Raw genomic sequence first — 12,453 nt, 5'->3', positions numbered from 1 at the left:
GCAGCCAGTGTGCTCCGGCCCCACTCCCGGGGAGCTCCCCTATCTCCCCTCACTGCTGCCTCTGTAGCCTGGTTCTGGCCAGTCTCTGACTCGGCCAGACAGCTCCAAGCGCCGGCCAAGGGCGCGAGGACCACAGCGCCGAGCTGGTTTTTGTGAAAGTTTAGCGTGCGCCCCGACCGGCAGCAGGCCCAGCTCAGCCCTTCCGCGGCACAACAGCGCCATCACTCACCCGGCAGGCTGGCAACACCGCTCATGAGGACTTCCAGGTTCACGTCCTTCGCTGTGCTGGGCGCAATTTGACAGCTCCTGGGTGCCCCGGAAGAGGAGGTCTCCTGGTGAATGACGGCTGCTGAGCCTTCCTCTTGGGAGCAGACTCCACCCCCGGGCTCCCAGGAACGTGTGCAAGATCCGTCCTGTATCTTTTCTCCCCCTTCCCGCTGCGGTCCTGAAAGAGAAGAGTGAGCCTGGCTGCTGACAGGAGCCGGGGGACAGATCACAGCCCCAGGCAGAGGTGTCAGCCAACACACTCCAGACACAAGAGACCTGCCAGGACAGCGCGGACACAGGGCGCCCCAACACGCTTCAACAGCTCCGGCAGTTACTAAGTCAACCGCTGCATCCGACAGCTGCTGTCCCTTACAGCGGCTCATGGACAGGCAGCTTTCTAGCAGCCCACACCAGCGCCAGGTTCCGGTCCCGGGGCAGCAGCTTTCTGCTCCGCTACAAAAAGGGGTGTGGCTCCCCCCTTCGCTCACCTGACGCAGACACAGACATGGAGGCTCTCCACTGCCGCTTGACATGGGAGGACCGTGGACTCAGGAGTGAACGCTGCTTACACGCCCTGTAATACTCCCAAGCTCCCTTTCCCCAGTGTTGAAAGAAATGCCTTAAGTGGCGGTTGTGCCCTACAAGAACTCTGGGCAGCAGGTGGGACCCGTGAAGGGTGCCGGGCGTGAGGGGCACGGACACGTTGCGGGTTATCTCATGATGAAATCGCTCTCTGGGGGAGCCCCACTCAGGATACACTGGCCCACCCCGGGGAAGTGAGCCAGGCACTGCGAGACAGGGGATTGGCGTTTCATAGACACATCGATTCCAAGGCCAGATGGGCCACCGTCACGTCACCATCATCACCGTTCTCCATCCCCTACACAACGCAGAGCAGAACTCCCCCCCCCCACGATAATCCCTCAAAAACCAGCTCATCTGATTAGAAAATGACCCGTACGGAGAGCCCCCCACAATGCTTGGGAACCGGTTCCAATGGCTAGTTACTCTCAGCGGCAAACATGGACACCGTCCTTCCTGTCTGATTTTGTCTGGCTACAACTTCCACCCTCCGACCACGCGTGGCCCCTCTCTGCTAGACTGACGAGCCCGCCACTAAATCTCCGCTCCCCATGTCGAGACGTCACAAGTGTCATCCCCGGCCTTCTCCTGGCTAGGTTACACAGGCTGAGCTCTGGGCGGCTGGGCTCCGTCACGGTTTCTAGCCCTTAAATCTTTCTCCCGGCTCTTCTCTGACCCCCTCAGTTCATTCAACAGCCGTTTTGAATTGTAGACACCCACACTGGACAGGGGATTCCAGCAGCAGCTGCACCAAATACCGAGGAAAAAGAACCTCTCGACGTCTACTCCAGATTCCCCTGTTCATGCATGATGGCATGTCAAATGCCACAGGGCCAAGAATCAATGGCGGTGGGAACACTTCCCCCCGAAACTCCAGTTTCCAATAACGTTTTGGGAGCTAGCCACCCATTTTCAATCCCTTCCACGTATGCCATGTGCATTGGACACTGGTCTGGGGTTAATCACAATGTTGTGCAGCACCAAGTCAAAAGCCTTACAGCAGCCTAAGCGTAAGAAGGCAACCCTGTTCCATTCACCAGCCAAGCTTAGACACAGTCCTAGTGTCACGTGCCTCTTGTGTGTTTAGACACTAGAAGCTGCGACAGAGACTCCCGTATAGTGTGCGGCCCAAAGCACCTGTCTGACAGGACCTTGGGCAAGCTCCCACGGATGTCCCCTGTAAAAGGGGAGAATGCGAGTTACCCCTTGAGGGAACCACACAAACCCAAATTTCATGGCGAGTGTTATGAGGGGAGCAGGCACATTAACAGCAGCCTGAAAACAGAACCCGTGGGCCCTACGCTTGCAGCGGAACGCACAAGCTACAGCAGGACTGGTCTGAAATCCCCCCGGCTAGAACCAAGGGCTGCGGTGCTTGAGTGTGGGGATCCAGGGCCTGCTCATGTGCGGGGCTGCGAGTCGGGGACTCGGCTACGAAGGGCGTCGCGACAGACTGGGGCTATCCTCGGAGACCCTGCGCAATTACGGAATTAAGATACTTCTCAGTGAATCTGGGTGAATGCCTTTGGCCCCGCTGGATGCCAAACGCAGTTGTGCACATGCCCATGGGCAGGATAAATAGGGGACCAGCAGGGAGAGCTTGGGCACTTTCCCTCAGGTGGGCCATCTCCGGAGAAGCCAACCTGCAGATATGAGGGCACTGCATCCAGGCTGAATACGCACCACACGCAGACCGGGTAAATACCATGGGAAATGTTAACCGGTTAAACGATTTAATTTTAATCCGTTAATCGGTTAAAACCCCCCCTCCCAGCACAGTCTGCTCCAGGCAGGGGCCCCTGCCTCCGAGGCTTCTGCTGGCCAGCCCGCCGCGGGCATGGGGCTGCTCTGGCTCCAGCCAGCCCCGCCCAGTAGGGAGCTGCTCCGTCCACGGCTGGCCCCACGTGGGCTGGTGGGTAGCTGCTCCAGCCCCACTGGTCCCTGGGCGGACAGGGAGTTACTCCGGCCCGCGCACTGCGAGTGGGTGGGGAGGGAGCTGCTCCCCAGCCTGGCCCTTTGTTTAACCGGTTACCTCATAAGCATGCTGGTGAGGCTAATGCTCACCAGGGAACTGGTTCACCGATTAGCCTTTGACATCCCAGCAGGCACACAACCTTGTGTGAGAGCCTGCAATTTTAACTGGGCGCCCAATTTCCTCGGCGGGAAGGACGGTGATTTCATTTGTGCACCAGCCTGGGCGTCAGGTAATCTGGGGTCTGACCCCAGATCAGCCATTGAACCACCCCGTGGCTCGCGTCAAGCCACGTAACCGCACTGTGCCCTCCGGTCCCCATCTGAAAGGCTGCACGTGGCCGGGCCGCTCAGACTAACAGCCCGCTAGTTCACTGGGGGTTTCCAGGCCTCAGACTTGCTTCACCAGAGTCTAAATCTGGTGGTCGGGTCAGACTGAAAAATCTGTTGGTTTTCCTGTGGCCTTTGCTGCTGTACCAGCCTTCGGTTCTGAACGGGTCAGAACAAGACCCCTTCTATTCTTACACATTTCCATGGTGCATATTCATTAAGTGGCCACTCCCCTGGGGCGTGGGGCCTGCAAGCCCTTTCCTGGTAAACTGAAAGGGCTTAAAGCTCGGCCATGCTGCGTCGGATAAAACACTCCCGGCTCTGCCCACTTGGGCGCACAGCCACCAGGCCTCGTGAGCCTGGCTGGAGCAATGCCTCTCCTGCCAGCGTGCCTCATGCCAAGCTAAATGCTTCCAGAATCTTCTCTCCACCCCAGAGAGGCTCCTCTCAAAGCACAAGTATCAGACGTGTTTAAACAGCGTTTGATATTTGCTAGATTCTCGTCTCCCGGAGGCCGCTGCCTGTCAGAAGCAGGCTCTGCGGCCCCTTCTCTCAAACACCCAGGCGACATGTTTACCTGAGGGAGGGGACGCGCCGCTGGCTGCTTCCTGCGGGGGAGGCAGGGGTTTGGCCTCGCCGCCCCTTTCAGCCTGCCGCGTTGGCCTCGTGGTATCCCCATCCATAATGGGAGAGGGCAGCAGAGCGGCCGCCGGTTCCTCGGCTTTGGCTTGTGGTGTGTCTAGAACTCCCAAGGCTGCCGAGTCATTCCCAGCCTTTGGGATGGTCCTTCTGTCCAACCCCTCGTGCTCACGAGCACTCTGACTGTTCTCCTCCCCGCCCAGCAAATTCTGTCCTGCCACGTGTGCCGGGCCACCCCCTTCCACTGGGGTTGATGACACCCCGACACTTTTGTGACCCTGGATTTCCACCCAGTGTTGTGTTTCCTCACATTTCCCTCTGTCCCTTTTGGTTTCAACTGGGCAGGCGTTCTCTGTGTGGACATCTACCACGGCACCATTGCTAGGTCGCTGGTTTGCACTCTGGCTGATCCCCATGGGCCCAGTGGCTTGCAGTAATTTAGCTTCTACTTTCTGTTGCGTACAGTCCATGACCTCTTGTCCTTTGTCCTGTGACAAGGATCCTTCCATGCCCCCTTCAACAGCAGAGGAGGACGGATGACTAGCCTGCTTCTTCCCAGGGAACGTGTGCTCATCTGTCTCTTTGCAGACTTCCTCCACGCGGACCCCCCTGTCTGACTCTCCTAATGGCTCGGCCTCCCCTGGGTGCAACAGGGCAGGCGGACTGACTTCTGCCAGTGCGTTACCGCAGTGCCCAATTGCTACGACTCTCTCGGGGGCCTCCCCTGAGGAATGGGGGCGGCCTTCTGGCAGGCTTGAGGATTCAGCTGTAATCAGCATGCCAGAGTCTCTGTCCTGCCTGCTGGGCAGGGTGGAATGTCCGGTCACAGAGACAGGAGCGAAATCCACTCCGGTGCTGTCGCCACCCCCACTGGCTCTCGAGGGGTTTTGCGTTCCCTCCCTCGTAGCAGCATTATTCAAAAGTGCTTCCAGGCTCTGCTCGGTGGCTTCATTGTCAGTTTCTGCCCCACACGCCTCATGTTCAGCTTCCAGTTTTCCAGGGGGCTCTGTGAACTGGGCCTTGTCAGCCACGCTGTCCGCAGCACAAGCGTCGTGGTAACTGCACAGAGCATATCGCCAGTCTATCATGTGTGCGCTGTGTGCTCCTGGCCCCGCGGAGGATGAACTCTCTGCGTTGCCGGTTGCAGACACAGCTGTGTGAGAGGTAGGCTCTGAATTCCCCACACTCCCCGGATCCTTGGCGTCCAGCTGGCTTTTGGGCAACGGTTCACCGTGCCACACCCGCGTGTTGTTTTCCAAACGAATGGCGTGTCCATAGTCCCCTGCATAAGAGCTCCACGATGAGTCCATCTGACTGTGCTGCTTTTGGGTGAGTGCTGAACCAACCAAACTCTTTGAGCACGTGTGACCGTCCCGGAGGGCAACACGCCTGTGTCTGTCTGCAGAGACAGCCGCTCTTGGTCGCGGTCTAGAATGTAAGGCTTTCGACTGCGTCAAGGAGCCCGTGTGAGGCCCAAACCTTTGCAGCGAAACATCCATCAGCTCGACGTACTCTCCTTCAGGGTCACTTTCAGAGTCCGCCAGGGGCCCGGCGCTCGCCCCATTGACAAGGGTGTCGGTTGGTTCCTGAGTAGTCCTGCGAAGGACCGAATGGCCTTGCGCCACTTTGTGCGCCTGGAACGCTGCAGGTCCAGCAGCAGGCGAGGTATGTTTGGAAGGCTCCGTTGGCATGTGCAAATGGGAAGCTTCCTCAGTCATTGTGCAAGAGGTGAGATGATTTTCAGCGGGTTTTGGTTTCTCGATAAATTCAGGATGAATTACGCTACTCCAGGGAACCCGGAATATTTTACCATCGGAAGTGAGTAAACAGTTTTCCAGCGCTGTACCCATCCGCTCTCCATTGATGGACTGCAACCATGCCAGGGAGAAAATAGAGGTGTAGGAGACCTCCGGGACCACAACTTCCTCTACACTGTGCCTGTCCTTGGCCAAACATTTCAGTACGATTCGGGGAAACTTCTTTAGGTAGGGCACCACCTGCAGGTAGAAGTCCCCAGGCGTTAAGGCTCGCCAGTCGATGGAGGCCAGCTGGACTACGATCTTCTCATGGACACAGAGAGGCCAGCCTTCATGGTGGAACAGCAACCCACAGTACTGGACCTACGGGGAGGAGAAAAGCATTTCAGGACCACCGATAGCAAAAGGGCACCACAGTCTTTGGGTCAGAGAGGATGAATGGCTCCCCGGGAAAGCTGGCAGTGTGGCAGCTCTACTGTGGTGGCCCCAGGGCAGAGAGAAACAAGGTGGGGGCCGCGATCTCTTTTATTGGACCAACGTAGGTTGGTGAGAGAGACGAGCTTCCGAGCTCACACCCAGCTCTTCCTCAGAGCTCCGCTATAGGACAGGGCAGAACAAATGAAGCATAAGGAATGAACACGTGGGGCAAGGTGGCCTCCTACACAATTATTTTCCCTGTTTTCAAGATGGGGGGAGGGATGAGACCCAGAGAAGTGGCCAGGGACACAGAAGGATTCACACGCCCTAGAGAACTACTCGAGTCCTCAAGTCCCACCTCGGCTGTGATGAATTGGGGCGGAGGGGACGGAATGAGAAGGGAATTCCAAACAGCCTGAACTCTCTAGCAACCATGACAATGTGCAAACCTAGGCCGATGCAGCCAGACACCTGCTTACCTATTGCAAAGTTGCAGATGAACCGTTGCACTAACACAGGGGTGGGGAACCTCAGGCCCGTGGCCTGGATCCGGCCTCTGAGGCGCAGCATGGGGGAGCCCGGGCCGGTGCTCCAGCCCCCCAGCCATCCACCCGCAGGGCTGGAGCACACAAAATCTACCAGCCTGGGCCCCTCTAGGCTCTGGTGTGTGAGGGGAATATGGGGAGCGTCTTTCTCCTCAGGCAGGGGCATTTCACTTTGCTTCTCCCTTGTGTGCAGCTCTGCTAATCCCCTCCCGTGGGCGCTCTGCTAATCAGCTGGGTGGCATCTGAATCTCTGCCAGGCGGCCGCCCAAGCACACAGCTTAGAGGGAACACTGGTCCCCACTGCGCCTCCTTTCCAGTGACTGCCAAGGGTCAGCATGCAGGGCCGTGGGACCTGGGAGCATCTGGATTTCAACCTGCCCGGAAAGGCACCCCAGCGACCCCCCCCGGCTATGTCCATTCACTCAGCAACCCCAAAAGTGCACCGCCCCCAGCCAGACCCCCCCCAATATCATGAGCTTGTCCCCAAAATCAAATGGACAAACAGACAAGCAGACAGCTTTAGTCATGGATTTTTGGCCTGTCCCCTGGTGCCTGGTGCCCTCCACCTGTCACCCCCTGAGTGGGGTGGTCGGGGTGGCCAGGCAGGCAGCTTTGGGCACTCACCGCTCGCAGGCCGGGGGTACGGCAGCCGCGCCAGCCGGGCTCTGCTTCTCCCACGTGCCAGGCTGCAGCGCCGAGAGGAAGGGGAGGAAGAGGGAGGAGCCGACCCACTGTCCAGGGGAGAGCGGGGAGGAGGACAGGGAGCCCCGCCCTTTTCAAGGTGGCCCCACAAGCACTAGCACGCAGGGACTCCCCGGGGGCTGCCCCACAGGCACGGCACTGTAGGGACTCCCCGGGGGCTGCCCCACAGGCACGGCACTGTAGGGACTCCCCGGGGGCTGCCCCACAGGCACGGCACTGCAGGGACTCCCCGGGGGCTGCCCCACAGGCAGGGCACTGCAGGGACTCCCCGGGGGCTGCCCCACAGGCAGGGCACTGCAGGGACACCCCGGGGGCTGCCCCACAGGCACTGCTCTGCAGGGACTCCCCGGGGGCTGCCCCACAGGCAGGGCACTGCAGGGACTCCCCGGGGGCTGCCCCACAGGCAGGGCACTGCAGGGACTCCCCGGGGGCTGCCCCACAGGTACTGCTCTGCAGGGACTCCCCGGGGGCTGCCCCACAGGCACTGCTCTGCAGGGACTCCCCGGGGGCTGCCCCACAGGCAGGGCACTGCAGGGACTCCCCGGGGGCTGCCCCACAGGCAGGGCACTGCAGGGACTCCCCGGGGGCTGCCCCACAGGCAGGGCACTGCAGGGACTCCCCGGGGGCTGCCCCACAGGCACTGCTCTGCAGGGACTCCCCGGGGGCTGCCCCACAGGCACTGCTCTGCAGGGACTCCCCAGGGGCTGCCCCACAGGCAGGGCACTGCAGGGACTCCCCGGGGGCTGCCCCACAGGCAGGGCTCTGCAGGAACTCCCCGGGGGCTGCCCCACAGGCAGGGCACTGCAGGGACTCCCCAGGGGCTGCCCCACAGGCAGGGCACTGCAGGGACTCCCCGGGGGCTGCCCCACAGGCAGGGCTCTGCAGGGACTCCCCGGGGGCTGCCCCACAGGCAGGGCACTGCAGGGACTCCCTGGGGGCTGCCCCACAGGCAGGACACTGCAGGGACTGCCTCAAGGGCCTGACAGCTCCAGGCCTCTGGCCCGCCCTGGGGCTCTCTCCTAACCGCCCCTTATTTCCCAGCAGGCTCTGCCAGGGGCTCGGGCCTGCCTGGACTCCCCCCTGGGGACTACACTTCCCAGCAGGCCTTGCGGTCAAACCACTGGCTGGGGTCGCCATGGCGCCTGGGAGGCCTTGGGGCTGCCCTGCAGGGTGAGGGCCTTCCCAGCAGGGCCCAGCACTGTCTAGAGCATCCCTAGCAGTGTCTGTCCAGCCTGCACTTAAATGTCTCCAGGGATGGGGATTCCACAGCCCCCCTAGGCCACTTATTCCAGGGTTTGATCACCCGGACAGGAACTTTTTCCTAATGTCCAACCTAAACCTCCCTCGCTGCAGTTCAAGCTCCTTGCTTCTTGTCCTGTCACCAGAGACCAAGGGGAACAATTTTTCTCCCTCCTCCTTGTAACACCCTTTTAGACACTTGAAAGCTGCTCTCATGTCCCCTCTCCATCTTCTCTTTTTTAAACTCAACAAGCCCAGTTCTTTCAGCCGTCCCTCCTAGCCCATGTTCTCATTGTTGTTGCTCTCCTCTGGACCGTCTCCAATTTCTCCACATCTTTCTTGAAATGTGGTGCCCAGCACTGGACACAATATTCCAATTGAAGCCTGACCAGTGCAGAGTAGAGCGGAAGAATGACTTCTCGTGTCTTGCTCAAAACACTCCTGTCCATGCATCCCAGAATTGTGTTTCCTTTTTTGTCAACAGCGTCACACTGTTGACTCATATTTAGCTTGTGGTCCCACTCTGACCCCTAGATCCCTTTCTGCGGGACTCTCTCCTAGACAGTCACTTTCCATTCTCTGTGTGTGAAACGGATTAAGAAGGAGTGTCTCTGTAAACCCCACGTGCTCCCCCACAACCACTGCCTGCCCCTCAGAGACCACGTCTCCTCTTCCACAGGGTCTCTGTGGGCAAATCCGCAAGAGGGGAATACAGAATCAGCAGGGCTCCCCCCACAAGCCTCAAGGAGCCTGCATGTGCTTTTACAGATGCCCCCCACGCCTGCCCCCGGGTGCGGACAATGTCAGAGGAGCAGCCCTGCCAAGGGACACTCAGGCAAGAACGCTGGCACAGGCCAGTGCTCGATCGCCACTTCTGTGCACGTTCACACACCAACACATGACTCACTTGTAAGTGTGTGAGTGCAAAGTGTGTGTGCAAGATTGCACAAACCTCCGCTGGAGGCCACGAGCCCCCAGGCCCAACATCTTAACAGTGGTGCCAAGGTTTGCAATGTCATCGCCATTCTCATGACAGTTGTTTTTCTTAAAGCCCCATCACCGGGACACAAGTGATTGGCCAAGAGTCTCCGCTTTTATTTTTTCACTAGTAAGTTTCTAGCCCACACGGCTGCGCAGAAAACCTTGACAATGTGCCCCGAGTACACCCTAACGGCTCCAAAAGCAGCCAGCAAAGAGAAAGAACCCCGGTGTGTTATTTTTACCAGTCATACGGTTTCTGAGCCAGCCGACTGACTTTGGAAGACCTGACTCATAATTTTTGGATGCCTGGCTCTGACAATGCTGGAATATTGTCAAGAGCATAATCTCAGAGTCACAGTAGCCGCAAAGTAGCGTGACTCCTCCTCACGGCTACCAAGTCTGGGAACAGTCCAGCAACCATCAGCACGGAGTGGGGGTTCTGGGCAAAACACCGACAGGCAATGTTTCATACAGAGTGTTTTCCTGCTGGCAGCAGGATCTGGCATCCCCACCCCATAGCACTGGGGAGAGGCCGGGGGTTAGAGACTACTGAGGTACATCTGCTGGGTCCCTGAGTAAGGTCAGGGGAAAGGGTAGGGCTGGGCAGGCGGCCCTTGGCGTTGCCCAGACCACACCAGCCCCACCCACCCTTGTCCAGACCTTCACTCCTCTCCTTTAGAGCTCCTGGCTATGCGCCACACAAAGGCACCAACCCACTTCTGATTTCTGAATGTGGGTTCTGATTTCTGCATGTCGGTTCTGATTTCTTAATGTAGGTTTCAATACCTAACCCTACCCCGTTTCTTGATGATCTGCCTGTCTACAGACTATAAACATAAACACACACATTCCTGATACTTTCGGCCAGCCCTTTGATGGCCTAGAGCTCCAAGAAGGTTTCCGGAGGAGCTGTCCACAGGCCCCTGGGAGAGAGATACTTACGCAGGCATCCTGCTGAATGCATTGCAAGATGTGCTTTGACGGAATCAGGAAATCTATGAGGTAGCGCAGACCATCCCCATGGTACGTTTTCTCCACCACGTCAAAAACCTGGCCCAGAACCGTAGCTGCTGTGGCCTCAAAGGGAGGGTAGAGTCCGGACAGGGTATTCTGGATGCACCTGTCCAACGATTCGGAGTCCTGTCAAGAGAGAGAACATTAATGGCACCAGGGTGTGGCATGGCCCAGGTAAGCCTCGGACAGAGCAGAGGTGACAGGACCCCAAGACTCGTGGGGCACAGCAAAGCAAAGGAGGAAGAGCGTGAGTCCTTGTTAGCATCCTTACTGTGTGAAGCAGTGTGCCCTGTAAACTGAGCGCTTGGGCAGCCACTCTGGAGAGATTCCAAGGCTGCCCAGCTGATTAGCAGTGCTACCACAGTGCCCACAGCTGGCAGCATGGATTTCTCCTGGTGGTGCGCATGTATAGGTGCACAGAACAAAACTTATTCTGCACATGGTTGCCAGAGAGCTCTCCCAGTAGCCTCTGCCGCAAGGAGGCTCTGCAGTCAGAGAGACCTCGGATGAGGATCTGCAGGGGAATGGGAGTGGACTCTCCTTTCTTTCTAAAAACACAAATCTGGAGCGCTCGGTGAGGGCACGTCCATTATTCCCACGCTCCAGCACGGCCCCAGAGCCCACACAGAGGAGTCAGAACTCATCTCGCTAGCGGGCCACCTTCTGTGTCCCCTTCTGTGGGGTCAGTCCAGGGACATCAAGTACGTAACTCCATTTACACCCACGAGAGTGGGCTAAAACTTTCCCCCTCCCTGTAGAATTTCAGCACAATCCCTTTGGACCCCGCTGGTGGATCAGTGGTATTCCCTGCGCCAGACACTCCCAGCGCACAATCGGGTGCTGGCAAGACCACGTCAGTGGGGCCCGGCAGGTGAGAACAGGGCCTGGCATGAATGATAATAGTTCCCGTGACGTCTGGAAGCAGCGGGGATTTATCTCAGCAGCGGAGCTGGGCCCAGAGGCGCTGGCGTGACCTGTAGCCGGCTGACAACAGCTGCGTCACCCAGGCTGTAAATGTAGCTCAGTGGTGCGGTGACTTGAAGACGCAAACGTGGTGCCTTAGCACACCCAGCTGCAGCCAGGGCACCGTGGGAAGAACAGGGCTTTCCTTTGGGGCAGGTGTTCTCAGTTGGGTCTGACTCGCGCTCTCTCGTAGCGTTGCTGCTGTGTGGTACATGCAGGCCCTGTCTCCTCTGCCACAGCGTGGAGACTCACCCTTCCCTTGTGCCCTGCCCTTGCAGAGACTCACTTGCTCTGGGAGATGCACAAACACGAATCTGCTTGTTAGTGTGAAGCCTTTGACTGGCCTGCAAGCTCACCCGGCCCCTGGCTCACATTCCATGTGCCCCCCGGCAAGGTTTGGTGCCCCCCAGCTCAGAACGTACGACCGGCTGACTGAATTTCTGCACAAAGCCACTCAAAGGGAGCACAGCCCCTGCTCTGGGTGTGCCTTGGCCATTCCTTAAAAGTCCAGCTGGAAAACAGACAGCCCCCAATCAGCCTTCAGACAGGAAATCAGGAGAAAATCCCCTGGCGACCCTCGCTCGCCCTGCCCAGCTCTGGGTGCACGCCAAGGAGCTACGGCCTTTCACCCGCAGAGCCAAAGACACATTCCGGGTAGGCAAAAAAGCCAAAATGACTTGGGTAGCTGCGACTTGGGGACACAGCTCCAGCCAGCGGGGTCTGAACAGCATGTTAGGACGGAGGGGCGCTGGCAGGGTGGGAGGGTGAGAAGTAGCCCCCACAGCAGGGAAGGGCAGTAAGTGGGCTGCAGGCCAGACGTGGTTCACCAGGGTTAGCCTCTGAAGGGCTGCCGGATGCTTTACTCACCTGCACGTCCGCGGATACGGCTGGGAACGGTGAGTGTGCCAGACCAGTGAACGTGTAGGTAAATAAAGCTGCGAGTGGCCAGACCAGTGAACGTGTAGGTAAATAAAGCATCTGGCGGCCTTTCAAGGGCTAACCCTGGCGAACTGCTTATTGGCCACCCCTGACCACAAGGGCTCAGG

The 12,453-nt window shown here is 58.5% G+C and overlaps 1 protein-coding gene across 3 annotated transcripts in view; it reads right to left on the bottom strand.

The window, feature by feature from the left end:
* PLEKHG4 (pleckstrin homology and RhoGEF domain containing G4) overlaps positions 1-12,453 on the bottom strand; it is a 96,745-nt gene that overhangs the window by 69,203 nt on the left and 15,089 nt on the right. For all 3 annotated transcript variants that reach the window (XM_075940575.1, XM_075940573.1, XM_075940574.1), the window contains exons 3-5: positions 10,373-10,570; positions 3,728-5,909; positions 230-445 (exon numbers count right to left, since the gene is read on the bottom strand). In XM_075940575.1, coding sequence (XP_075796690.1) covers positions 230-445; positions 3,728-5,909; positions 10,373-10,570 — 2,596 coding nt within the window. The remainder of the gene's footprint in view (positions 1-229; positions 446-3,727; positions 5,910-10,372; positions 10,571-12,453) is intronic.

The sequence above is a fragment of the Pelodiscus sinensis genome, chromosome 12 (assembly GCF_049634645.1).
Source record: "Pelodiscus sinensis isolate JC-2024 chromosome 12, ASM4963464v1, whole genome shotgun sequence".
In the NCBI taxonomy this organism is placed as follows: Eukaryota; Metazoa; Chordata; order Testudines; family Trionychidae; genus Pelodiscus; species Pelodiscus sinensis.
The sequence above is the reverse complement of the archived record's forward strand: the minus strand, read 5'-3'. Positions and strand labels throughout refer to the sequence as shown.